This window comes from Chlamydotis macqueenii, chromosome 18, assembly GCF_036417535.1.
Source record: "Chlamydotis macqueenii isolate bChlMac1 chromosome 18, bChlMac1.mat, whole genome shotgun sequence".
In the NCBI taxonomy this organism is placed as follows: domain Eukaryota; kingdom Metazoa; phylum Chordata; class Aves; order Otidiformes; family Otididae; genus Chlamydotis; species Chlamydotis macqueenii.
The window spans coordinates 916,916-929,808 of record NC_141573.1 but is presented as its reverse complement, the minus strand read 5'-3'; the positions used below and the strand labels follow the sequence as shown (position 1 = coordinate 929,808).

At 51.5% G+C, this 12,893-nt stretch overlaps 1 protein-coding gene across 4 annotated transcripts in view; it reads left to right on the top strand.

Moving 5' to 3' along the window:
• The first annotated feature begins 2 nt into the window (after positions 1-2).
• TBC1D16 (TBC1 domain family member 16) overlaps positions 3-12,893 on the top strand; it is a 32,411-nt gene continuing 19,520 nt past the window's right edge. For 2 of the 4 annotated variants that reach the window (XM_086762693.1, XM_086762689.1), the window contains exons 1-3: positions 274-421; positions 6,853-7,088; positions 8,118-8,748. In XM_086762693.1, coding sequence (XP_086618819.1) covers positions 6,911-7,088; positions 8,118-8,748 — 809 coding nt within the window. In that variant the 5' untranslated portion in view covers positions 274-421; positions 6,853-6,910. Of the gene's footprint in view, positions 99-273; positions 422-1,892; positions 2,111-6,852; positions 7,089-8,117; positions 8,749-12,893 lie in introns of those variants that run through there. The other 2 variants (XM_086762690.1, XM_086762692.1) reach the window with 2 other exon arrangements.

Below are 12,893 nucleotides of genomic sequence, written 5' to 3'. Positions count from 1 at the left end.
GCCGGGCCGCACCACCTCAGGCCAGGCTCCCTCAGGCCGCCGGGCCCGGGCGAGGCCCGCGGCGTCCCGACCGCGCCAGGCCCGGTGCGCGGCAGCAGGTAACGGCGCCGGAGCCCGGGCGGGGCGTGCTGGAGGCGGGGGCGGGTGGTTTCTCGTTGCCCTTCCCCCGCGGAGGCGGCCCCGCCTGAGGCGGCTGCCGGGCCGCCCCGGGTCCGGCCGGCGGCGGGCGGGGCGGGGCGGGGCGGGGCCGCGGGCGGGCACACCCCCGCCGGGCCGGGCCGGGCGGAGCGGGGCGGCGGCAGCGGCCCCCACGCAGGGCCCGGGGGGGTGGGGGGGGGGCGGTGGCAGCGGTTCGGAGCCCGCCCGCCGCCGGCCCGGTCTGTCCAGCCGCCAGAAGTTTCCCCGGACTCGTCTCTTACCGGTAAAAGCGCCGGGGCCGCGCGGGGCGCCGGTCGCCACGGGCGCGTTGGGCGGCGTGTAACGCCGGGGCCCGGGCCGGGCCTGTGGGCGGCGGCGGGGCCCCGCTGACCTCTGCAGCCGCTGCCCCGGGCCCGCTGCTCGTCACGCGTGTGCCCGTCACAGGGGCGAGGCACCCGGTACCCGCCCGGCACACTGGAGATGGATTTTTTTTTTTTTTTTTTTTTTTAATCCCGCTCTTTGTCTTCGCTTCCGCCGGAGCCCCCCGGGAGGGTCGCGCGGAGTTGTTGAACTTCGTCTGCCGCTGGTTTGGAGCGAGCGGCTCCGTGCAGGCCGGGGTGGTTTTGTGATTGCCGTGCTCTGGGGCAGGCGCTTGTCCCTCCGGTCGCCCCGGTGTCCGGGGGCGACGCCTGCGGGCCCGTTTGCCGGGGGACGGCGGGGATCCTCGGCCGTTGTTCGATGTGCGGCCCTCGGGCGCCGCGGGGCGGGGGGGCCGCGCTGATGTGTTGCTCGCTGCGTTGCCAGCGCTCTGTGAAATAACTGCTTCTTCCCCTCCGGGGTCTGCCCGTCTGCTCTGCTCTCGGGCTGGTAGCTTGGCTCGCAAAGGTGTTATGTTCTAGGTGGCCGCTCGGAATAGGAAGTAATGACAATGAAAGATCTTTTAGGAGAAAATAGCAGAAATGTTAAGACCGGCTGTGCCAAGACAGCTGAGGGTAAAAATGTCAGGCTTGCTGCTTCTTTTGCAGAAGCCTCCTTTAGGTTTGTAGGCTTCGAGGAGCTTGTTCTCACTCTGGTGTAATTTGGCTAAAACCAGAGAAGTCTCCGTGAGCTGCTTTCCTAACCCTGTATTGGATTTGCTGGGTACCTGGGTTTATTCTGCGTGTCTCGCTGCGTGGTTGGCGTAACGCCGGAGAGCCGGGATGGCGCAGAGTGTTGCTTCCTCTGTCGGGCTGGCGAGAACGGAGGGGGCACGGCCCTGCCCGGTGGAAAGGAGACTATTTCAAAGTGTCAGAGCGTGGCAGAGCCGCGTGGTCTGACGTCTGTCGCATTAAGAAAAGACTTTGTGATAAGTTCATCAATTCAGCTGTGAAACCAGGCTCCTGGGATTTTTTAGCTCCTGAGCTTTAGGGATGTAGTACTGTGAGGGTTATCAGGCCACGGCTACAGGACGTTGGAAATAAAAAGCCATGAAAATCTTACCTACTGCACAAGCACTACAGTTAAGTAATATGAAATTATGTTTAACCCTGGGATGGAGGGACATGTGGCACAAATAATTTCTCAGCACTAAAGCGTGTGTTGCGGTTTGACTTTTAGTGCTGGAGGGGTGGTAAGCTTTTTGTTTGCTTTTTTATGCCTGAGCAGGTGTGGCTGGGAGCAGCTGGAGCCTCTGATGACAGCATTTCATTTCCCTTTTTATCTCTGAGTCACAAACTTGCAGTATTTAGTCTCTTGTCCCTTTTTTACCTTCTCAGCTGAGATGCATCTGAGCAAAATCTGTTCCACTGAAGTGACTGGAATTGGAGTTGTGTGCGTGTCGGGATTTCAGCCGGCGCTGGTGACTGCTGGTACTTTCCCTTTGCTCTGTACTCTGTGGGCCGCTGCTGCACCGGCAGGTCAGGAATGAAAGACTTTTTGGTGACCTACATAATTCTCCCCATGAAATGGGATGACTTCAGAATGGCTCCCTATGGTAAACTTTTTTCCTTGATTTGGTTAGGTCAACTTAAATAGCTGCAGCTAATAGCTAGTAGTTTTGAAAGCGCTTTTTTCCCCCCCACCTAACGTGGAGGCATCGCCATACAAAGGGAGGGTCGTTACAAGGGCTCTCATGTATACACAGAGAAGTATAGATCAAGTGAGTGACCAGCTGGGGGTTGCACAGAAAATCCAGTCAGAGGACTGGAAAGAAGCTCCGAGTCCAGACTCCTGGGCTCCTGTACTACATCTCTGGTCGCTCTGCTTCCAGCACGCTCTAACCCGTACTTGAGCTACCAGAGATCGAAACCTGGCATTTGCTCTTCCCAAGGGGAGGAAGAGGCAGGGACTTCTGTGGTGTTTGAGACCTCCCCAGTCCAGTGGCTCTGTACTCCTTAAATATGTTAAGACCAAATTGAAGTTATTAGGGGCAACAAAGAAAAAAAGCCTGTTGCATTTTTCTTACTTAAGGCGTTTCATGCTTAAATTTGGTGCCGATGTTTGACAGCGTGTGTTTCTGCGCTGTGCCCAGACGTACTGCAGGTCTCATGTTTCGCTTCAAGAGCCCTGTAGCTTGGCCTATTTTGCTTGTAAAGCTATTAAATTCTTGCACAGCAGATTTGCCCCTGGAGCCACAGGACGCACTGCCAGGCACCGAGTGCTCAGCGGAGCGGCTTGTGGGCTGCAGCCGATCCCGCGCGGCAGGTTGTCCTGTGTCTGTGAGCTAAACTGATTGTGAGAGGAGCCCTGTTCCCCTGCATGCTCGTGAACCGCCCTGGTGTCAGCGTGCGCCGCACAGAGCGGGAGTAATGCGCTGGAGCCCGTGTCAGCCTGTGCAGGAGTCCTGCGTTGCCCTCCTTTGCCGGAATACAGGAATCTTGTGCAAGCGGAGGCAGCAACATTTGGTCCAGCAGCGTCTGCCAAGGTGAGGGTGCAATCTGCCAAGCCAAACCGGATTTTGTTGTTTATTGGTTTGTGAGAACGGGAAGGGCATTTCTACGGGAGGCCAGCAGCCGGTGTTATTTGAGATGCTGCTGGCTGGAACTGGTCAGGCTCTCGTGAAGAGGCTCCTGGGGTGATTTCAGGAGTTGGCTCCTGGCACGTTTCGGAGTTCCCGTGTAGCTGAGAAGTGCTGGCATTGACTGGGAGAGCAGCCAGGGGCTGTGCGAACAGACTCAATAGCTGCAGCAAAGATTTTTAGTGGCGACAGTTGATGTGTGGGAGAAGAAAATGTATGTGTGCTTAATCAATATTGGCACTCAGCAAGAGCTTATCAGCTTCTGGAGAGCCGGGTTGTCTCTGCCACACTGAAAAGAATCCCTTCAGATCAGGGGATAAATAGAAAATTAATATGGAAAATATGGGTTTTTTGCATGGTGCTAATTTAATGCTGACTTAGCTGTAGGACGGTTCCTGCCTGCCCGCCCAAGCCTGCACAAGAGGCAGCAGCACTGCCTGCTTCTCTTTGTGACCCAGGCCCCGTGGACTGCGTGTGCAGACGTCCTACAGAGAATGCAGCAAACCCTGCAGACTTTTTGTTACTTGCTGGTTTGTGTTGTGTGAACTCCTGCCTTCTGGGAAGGAGAGGCACCGTCACAAGCTGTGTTTCAGAGACTTTTGGGGATGTATGAGTAGACTAGAGGACCTTCAGAGGGCCAGGCCATCATCTGGTCCTAGCTGGGACCGACTGCCTGTCTGTTTCTGTGGCCTGCCTTTGCAACCTCGCAGTGGTGGCAATGGCTTCTTCAGGTTGCCCTGTTCTGGCACACCATCACCCCCGCCATCAGAATGACTAAACTAGATATTCCTTGCCACATTTTAACTGCCATACAACTTCTCCTGTCCTCCATAGACGGCTCTTCCATTTCTCAGCAGTGACAGTTCACATGTATGGACCCTTTTAATGCATTTCCCTTTCTTTAATCTTCCCCTGGCCATCTCTTTCCATGCCCTGTATCACTCTTGTCACTCTCCCTGGAACTGTCCAGTGACTTGCATCTGTTTTTCCTTAATGCTGCAGCCAAAGCTTCACAGAATTCCCCAGCCTGTGACAACGGTGAAAGGATTAATTTGAGCCTTGCTGATTATACTTATATATCCCACTGTATTTGGCTGTTTGTTTGCAGCATCATAGTGGACTCTAATTTCTGTTGCACAGCTCTTCTGCGAGACAAATGCAACCGACTAAACTTCTGTGCTGGCAGGACATCATATTTTTTTACCCCTTGTCTTTTTTGTTGTTGTTTCCTCTTCCCAGCCAGCATATGCCTGTGCGTACCTGCGGCGCGGTCCACCTGCGCGTCAAGGCAGTGCTGAAGCAGCAGGTGTTCTGCGGCATCAAAGCGATATTTCCCTTTAAATTCCTCCTCTTTCCAGGGAGCCGCTTTTGATCTTTTACCTGTTGCTTTGCTCTTTCTCTGCTAGGTAAAAGCTAATTAAATGTTGTCTCAGAGCAGACCTGCACCTCTGCCTCCATTCCTGAGAGCCCCTGGAGAGCTGCAGCAGGACATCACACAAGCTCCTGTTTCATACGTGCATCTCCATCTGCTGTCGTTAGTAGGAAAAGCTCGCTTGTGCTTTCTGAGAAGGCATTCCCTGGTCCACAGCCCCAGCCACCCGATACCGGGTTCCTCCTTTGCCTGTGCAGGTTTTCTGCTTTTAGAGTTCTGATGAAATAGCTGACGTAGCTAAAGGTCTGGAGATCCAGGCTGGTTTCAGTCTTGACAGCAACGAGGCATGGCTGAGCAGAGCGTGCTGCCCACAAAATGTGGGAACAGATGACCCCTCTCCAGGTGTGCCGGAGGCTCAGGGCCTCCAATGCCGTACAGGTTGCTCCACATTGCTGCTTCGGACTGCCTCAATGCTGTGTTGAAACGGCGTGTTGTAACTTGGTGGTGGGAAGGAGAAATTGCAGCAGTTTACTATCCGTATTCTTGCAGGGTGCAATGAGAGGAAAGGTGACTTGGCAGATTACCTTCTCCAAGGTGTAAGCCAGAGCCTGAAACAGTACTGTGTTTTTTGGCAGTCCAGACAAGAACAAGCATATGGCTCCACTGGTGTTTGGTTTTTTCGGCTGAGACGTGACGATACATGTTGTATTTGGTGCTAGAAGGAGACAGGAGTCCGAAGGACTTGTGAAGTAATTATCTGAGCCTGAACACTTGCTGGGCACAGTGCATACCAGGGCTGAGGCTTCTCCGTCAAATTCCAGCAAACCCTGAAACGCAGAAACTGCTTATACTGTGACTGAAGCTGACAAATCTAGCAATTGGCAGTTAAAGCAATAGTTTGTCCTTTAACGAGGGCTCTGTTAACTACTCGGCAGTCTCATTTGAAATCTTGCGTATGTAAAACTCTGTCGGAATTGGGACAGCTATTTTCTTTCCCTGCAGGTTTGACTCTGCTCTTTGAGGAGCACTGCTTTCCGTTCGCGCTTTCTGCCTTCTTGCTTCCTTGTTTGCCCAGCGATACCATTAAACCTGTGTTCAAAGAAACTGGGGCTATGCGATGTTTGACGGTGCTGGCCTTAGGCCCCTACGTGTTTCCTGCATGCACTGCCCCTGACAGTACAAGCCAGGGCTGCCTGCTTTGTTTCTTGTTTCCAGCTACCCCTGTTGCACGCTCTGCAGACGGTGGCGTGGGAGCTGAGCTGGTGTCTCCACGCGCTGCCCCTGGACCTGGCACCGTGGCACTGTGTGGTGCGTGCTAGGTCGAGCTGGCCTGTTCACGAGCAAGTAAGGCCGTGTAAATACAATGGAACAAAACTTGGCGTTTCCTCTCCTTGTGTGCTTCTGGCATAACAGAAGCTGCCGTGCCTCTGATGGTCTGCTTCGCAGGCAGGGACAGCAGCAGGTAGAGCCTGCTCTGTGGTGAATGGTCTTGTGCTATCTGCGGGATTGCTTCGTGCAAGACCCACCATCAAGTCTTCTTCCTGATCTGTCTGCTTAAGAGTTTGTAGCTTGCGGGACCTCTCTGGATTCACTGTAGGCTCCTCATCAACAGCCCCGATGAGGAGCACATCTCACTTGAGCACAGAGCTTACTTGCTGGTTAGCTGGGGATCACACTGCTTTGGAGTCTGCCCACTTTGTTGAACAGGGGTTTCTTGCCAGTTACCTCAGAAAAAAAAAGCTCCGTTTAACTATTACTGCTCAAAAAAACCCAAACCAAAACAAAAAAAACCCCAACCCAAGCCCCTTAAACACACAGCAGGATTGTGCCAGGAATTGGTAAGCACATGGTGAACTTGTTTAGATTAATGGGTTTTTGGAGATCAGTGGTTACTGTGGATGAAGCAGCAGCCGCTTGTTTAATGTCATGGTCTCAGCAGTTTTTCCGTGCTGGAGGAATCCTCCAGGGTCTACTCTGACTCTCTTTGACATCCCCAGGACAGCGATACATCGGGCAGCTCTGCGTCGCTGAGCTATTCCCTTAATGGGCAATTTTCACTGACAACCATTACTTTTCAGTTTCCTCCCCACAGTAACCATTGAAATGTGATTTTTTTGCTGCCTTCATATTTCTTTGTTGCAGAGAAAAACATCCCAGGATTCGGTACTTCAGCATCTCTAAAACGTAGAGGTGATGTTACAGATCCAGAGCATTTTGAGGCTCTTGCTTGAGTTGTAGGATTGATGCAGCGGTGGATGGGAGACCTCTTCCGTCTCAGACAGTGGTCTGTACGTGCTGTGCTGTCATTATATTTGTTCTAACACTGTTCTTTCCCCCTTCTTGGCAGATCTTCTGAATTTGTCTCCTGATTAAAGCTGATAGATAATGGAAACATTTCCTTGGCGATGTCTCTGGGGCGACTCCTCCGACGTGCCTCCTCAAAAGCTTCAGACCTCCTGACCTTGAATGCTGGTAGCGGCAGCAGTTCATCTTCCATATTTGATGGGGAGATTATCTACTCCAAGAACAATGTCTGTGTTCACCCACCTGAGCTGCTGCAAGGCGTCGGGGAGCATCATCCAGGTAACGGGGTGCTGCAGACACTGCTCGCTCACTCTTTTTCTCTCACTTGGGGTGTGTGTTTGTATCGAATTCTACATCTTGGGCTCTAAAGAATGAAGAGGTGCCAGTGAGGGACGGGGCAAGGCGTTCTTATGGAGGACTAAGGAAAGCCATCCAGAAGCTGATCTATTGGCTCTCCTTTTAGTAGGAAAATTGGTGATGTTTCTCCTTTCTTTTCTCGTCTAGCGTGGATTTACCTGTTTTAGTAAGTCCTTTGTATTGCCAGAAGATGGGCAGTTGTCATCTGAGGACAGTAACTTCTGTTGCTCTTTCAAATGTGTGTGTTGTTCAGGAAGGCCAAGTATCATCTTGTAACTGTCATTGCTAGAGTGGCCTCGCAACCACTGGGAAAGGGAAAAGAAAGAAAACCTGATTGTGGCTGCGTGCACTGGAGTAAAGGAAGATAAATACTGCCCTGTGCCTTTATTCTCATCTGTTACTGCACTCTTTCATGTTTTCATCAAAGAGAGCTGTGGCTACTGGCTTAGCTTCACAAAACTAATTATTCTGTGAACATTGACCTACGCTTTCCTTCTTGTGTGTGTCAATTTTTTTTTTTTCTGTTGGCTTTCTGTGAAAATTGTAGTGCTTTAGATACACTACGGTAAATATTCTTGAGAAAGAAATGTTTAGCTGGCACTTTAAATTGTTTAACAAACAGTAGAAGTTTTTCATCTGGCAACATATTTCAGCATTTACTCCTGATTAGTAATCCATCCAGGAAGTTGAAGTATTTGCATGTCATTTCTATGTCCGCTTAGGCCAGAGGGAATTCAGACTATTCAAAAGCCATATGCAGACTTGAAATTATTTGTAAATACCGATTAATGTTGAGCACTCCACAATTCGTTTGGCAGAACTCTCTCCTGGTAAATAAGAGTTTATTTTGCCCATATGTAATAGTGGCCAGGGAAGGGCAGATTTCAGGCTTACGCAGTTTCCTAAGAATAAATCTGTGGCATAACCGGTTGCTCCTTTGCTCTCTCAAAGGCTATCTGTGCCTGTACATGGAGAAGGATGAGCTGCTCGGAACCACGCTTATCCTTGCCTGGGTGCCAAACTCCCGCATTCAGAGGCAGGATGAAGAAGCCCTGCGCTACGTCACTCCTGAGAGCTCCCCTGTCCGTAAAGCTCCCCGCAAACGTGGCCGCCACGCTCAGGGTTTCGGCATTGTCCGGCAGACTTCCCCCACCGAGCAGAGAGGGGCGGTGATCCTGAAAGGAGAAGACATCTTGACTGTGTCACAGCCTGTGAAAGACGGGGCTTACATCAGCTCCCCCTCTTCGGAAGGGGAGAAGCTCTCCCAGTGCTGCCCCGCGGCAGACGGCACCCAGCAGTCCCCCCAGCCTGCCCGCAGTGACTCAGGAATCCTATCGACAGTCAGCTCTCAGGAGGAGCAGAACAGGTCGGAGCTGTCGGTGGAGGGGATGGAGGAAGGTCTGGACTGCAGGCCAGAGCCAGGGGAGGACGAGGGCTCCTTGGAGCTGTCTCCTGATGATGTGAGCAGGGACAGTACTTTTGACTCTGACTCTGACGCCTTCTCTTCCCCCTTCTGCCTCTCTCCCATTAGCGAAGCTCTCGGGAAAAGCAGTAGCTCTGTGTTTCTGGATAACGAAAGCAGGTGAGTGCATCCTTTTCTCTAGCTTCTGGGTGAATAACTGGGGTGCTGGTTGCTGAGCTTGGAGATGCTGAAGGACACTGAGAAGCATCACAGTGGCACTGAGCTGAATATCCTGTCTTGCTTCAGACACCTGTATAATGTACAGGACATTGTTTGCGGCCGGTCCTGCTTCTGCTCGGTGAACCCTGGCCCAGAACATTCAGGGTTGTGTATGTACAGTCTTTCAGGTGAACTGTTTGAGCCCTGGGAGCAGCAGTACTGCATTAAAAAGGTCCTTTGTTGGTCTGATTGGCTCTGCTGAGGAGATGAGCTAGTTATGACTTGTGGAGAGCCACATCAAAGTGTCTGACTTCCTCTGAGCCCTGGGTGCCTCTCTGCAAGGCACCGTGTTGACATGGAGTCTGCGCGTATGAGCTTGTGTTGCTGGTGTTCGGATCACGGTCCCACTTAACACATAGAAATATTAATTCTTACGTGGGGAATCTGGATGTTTTAGTCAGTGCTGGTGTATCTAAATGCCAGCGTTTCTCAATGGTGTCTGCAGTAGACTCTTTGTAGGGAAAGAGGGCACCTTGGCCACGGAATCAGGAACAGCGGGATACCTGTGCCGCTCGCTGTATTGATCTGCAGTGTTTGTGGGTTTCTGCTCTGTGCAGCGCCTCACTCCTTTCCATCTTGGGGAGGACGGGTGTGCTGCGTTCATGCAGCACCATGGGGCTGATTTTAAGGATATAGCTTAACTTTGAAACTGCGCCTGAAATTAGGAGAAACGAGTTCTCCTTTGTGGTGTCAGCAATGGACAGACCACATTAAGACTTGACATCCGAAGAGATTTTGCCTCTTTATTTTATGGGCTAATCTCGAGCCCAGAGAATGCCAGTAAGAACGAGGTTTATGAAGGAAGTACTCTAATTGATTCAGCTCTCTCTGGATATTTTAAAACACTTCAGTGCGGTGATCTCGGATTTTGTATCAGCTTTGCATTTGATATGTGTCCTAGCAGTATGCTTCTAATTAACTGCAAGCCCACAGGGGTTTCTGGGCTTGAGCTCTGCAGCAGCGGGGTGGCAGTGGTTCGAGCAGCGCATTGGCCAGGCCAGCACCGCTGTCCTGTCCGGTCCCATTCCATCCTGTTCTTCCCATCCCATCCTGTCACACCGCAGCTCTCCTCTGGCTGCAGCGGGGCATTGCAGAGCAGCTGCGGAGTGGCCAGCATGGGCCTTTGGCTTCCAGATTGTGCTGAACAACCTCAGTTTGGCAGCGTCCCTTGTAGCCCTCTAAATGTGATGCCCAACAGTCTTTCTTGACAACTGTTGATAGGAACTAAGACGGCTTTGGAAACTACAGAAATGTCGTGAAACACACCTTGACAACATTTAACAGAGAGGCCCTTGAATGACAACGTTTCGTTCCGAATACCTGACTTTGTTGTTGGCTCCCAGGCAGTTTGTCGCACTCGGATGCTGTTCTAGCACTGGGCTGCTGCTTGGCGGTCGAGCCTTTAGTTGCGTGCGCTTTCAGAGAATGTCGTGGTGGTTTAGAAGTTTCTTGGCCTCGGCTTAAAAAAAACAGAAAACCCCCAAATCCACTGCAACCAAAGCCTCTGTTTGTTTAAAGTGTGTAAATTTTTTTTTTCTTGAAGCAGCACTGACAATCCGTGTGTTTGACCTGTCTCTGTCACTCTGAAAAAGGTTTGAGGGGCAGGGTGTCAGCATTTTTTGGTAAATAAAATATAATTAAAATGCTTCTGTGAACATTTCTGCGTTCCAGCAGTAAGATTCTTAAAAGAAAACGCAGTGTGCGTGGGAGCTGTGGCCTCAGCTGCGGGCCAGCTCACCCACACACCCTGAGGAGGGGGTCATTATCCCTTCACTTAGTGGTCAGAGGTGGGAGTAGCGAGGGAGACCTTCCGAATAATGTCATGATTGCTGAAAACCAGGAGATTGGGAAACCCCAGTCCTTGACCTGGGCCACAGGACCATGTGCCGCCCAAGGCGTGCGGCTTCGCACCCGACGGCGCGCCCGGGACAGCGGCTGGGGCAGAAGGGTGCCGGCACGGCGCGCGGGCCCCGCAGGCCGGCAGGGAACCTTGTGGTTTAACTGCTCTGCAGCACTCGCGCTCCGAGCCGCTAAGAGCGGCGGGGAAGGAAGGAAATACAGTTTATTGCGTCTGCACTGCCTCGCCTGTGAATTCGTGCAGCGTTTCCCCGGGTTCTGGCGGCCGGGCTCGGGCGAGCCCTCTGCCGGCATTCCTCACCTGCTGCCCTGGCCACGCAGGGACTGCAGACGCGCTGCCTGTCGCCCTAGCAGACTTCTTCTGCTTTTTTTTTTTTCTGCTTTTTTTTTTTTTTTTTCTTTTTTTCACGTTAACTCCCCTGGCACAAGCTTGAAAGCCTCATACAGTGCATGCAGCACTCCTAACTCACAGCAGATTACTAAAACAGACCTTGCATTGTTTGGGACTTCAAACTCGAAAGGCTTTTGTCCAGTGTGTCCACTTTTTATGCCAATTTGTTCTTCCCTATAGAGCCCCCTTGCATGATATCTTACAAATTATTTGAGTCAGAGATTTTTTGTAGAATACTTTGCAAAAGTCTTGTCAAAAAGCATTCTCTTATTTCCTGTGTTCATCCCAGCGTTTTGGGGGGCGGGGGATGCTATTTCAGAAGTCACTATAAGCATGAGAATAGCTTCCTTGTTTCTTTTGTTGGTTTGTTGTTTTTTTGTTGGTTGTTTTTTTTTTTTTTTCCTGCTGGCTGCTTCCCATCTGAGCCAGAATTGGAGTGCGAACAGAGTTTGTGCTGCTGGCAGATTGTTTCAGTTCTCTTCCCTCCCTACCCCCCGGTCACCACCCCCTCCCTGCAAAGAGGAACGAATGTTTCTGGTTATTTCCTTCTGCATTGGGGAGCTGTTGTAAAGGGAACTCTCCTTTTCCCCGGGGTTGTTTCGGAAACTGAAGCAATGCATTGTATGGGTGTTTCAGTCCAGCCATCTTTCGGTGCAAATAGGTATCATCAGAAATGGAAAAATGTGACGCTGTGGAAGAATTAGGACATACATGGAGGCGTGGATCAGATGAGATCAGGTGCTCAGCTAGCTACTTGCCGAAATACCCGTATGACCAGGAGCCACAGCTCCCATGTGCCCCTTGGAGCATCCTCTGAGAAGGTGGCCTGGCCTCCTGGGCAGAAGGCAGCCAACAGACACGTACCCGTGTGCGCAGGACAGGGAGGAAGAAGGGAGGAAGGCTTGGAAGCAGTTGAGTTGCACAACGAGTCAGTCAGTTTAAGGCAACAACTCGCCTTGTAGGGCACAAGGAAATAAAAATGTATCCATTGTTTTTTGGTTTTTTCCCTCTTTGCTTCTCAGTTTGAAAGGCTGCCAGGGATCCCATGCAGCGATCCATGCTGTCCTCCCATTTGCAGAATTCCTCAGGCACGGAGCTAGGGGAGTGTCCCATCACCAGCATACGCTTTCTTGCTTCGCTTTTTAGACAAGCCTGGCGCTCTGCATAGAGCACGCAGCTCTGGTGGAAAGGTGGCTTTGCTCTCTCGGTTTCTGTGTCCTTGTTAACTCGGGGAGCCCTTTCTGCCCATCGGATGTGGCTCCTGCAGGGAGGGAGCTAATGTGAGAAATGCCTCTGTTGATAGCGGCTTTGTCACTGACTGCATTTCTGCAGGGAAGGAGGGATACTGGAAATAAAATCATTCCATTCTGTTCCTTTTCTCCCGTCACCGTTGTTTGCTGTCTGTCGGGAACCATTTGCCTTGTGGTCTGAAGGGCACTAATTCAGGACAACTGTACTCTGTACCCAGCTTTGGTTTGCTGCTGCCCTGCTAAATTACTCAGCTTCCATTTTCCCCATCAGTAAAGTGAAACTAAAAGCCTTCTGTGACATCCTGGCGACCAAATAGCATCTGACACCTATATAATGTCTTTCAACTGATGCTCCTGAAGTTATTTTAACTGACCGTGACATCAGATCTATACCAATCGGTTGTGGAAGCACTTAGTGCTCTCTAAGTGGGGTTTGGCTTGGGTTTGTTGGGGTTTTTTTGTGCTGTGCCAGAGCGATCCCTGGTTAACAGCAGCTTTCCCTAGCAGTAGGTGGTAGGGCTGCTAAAGGCTTTTCGCTTCGGTAATAA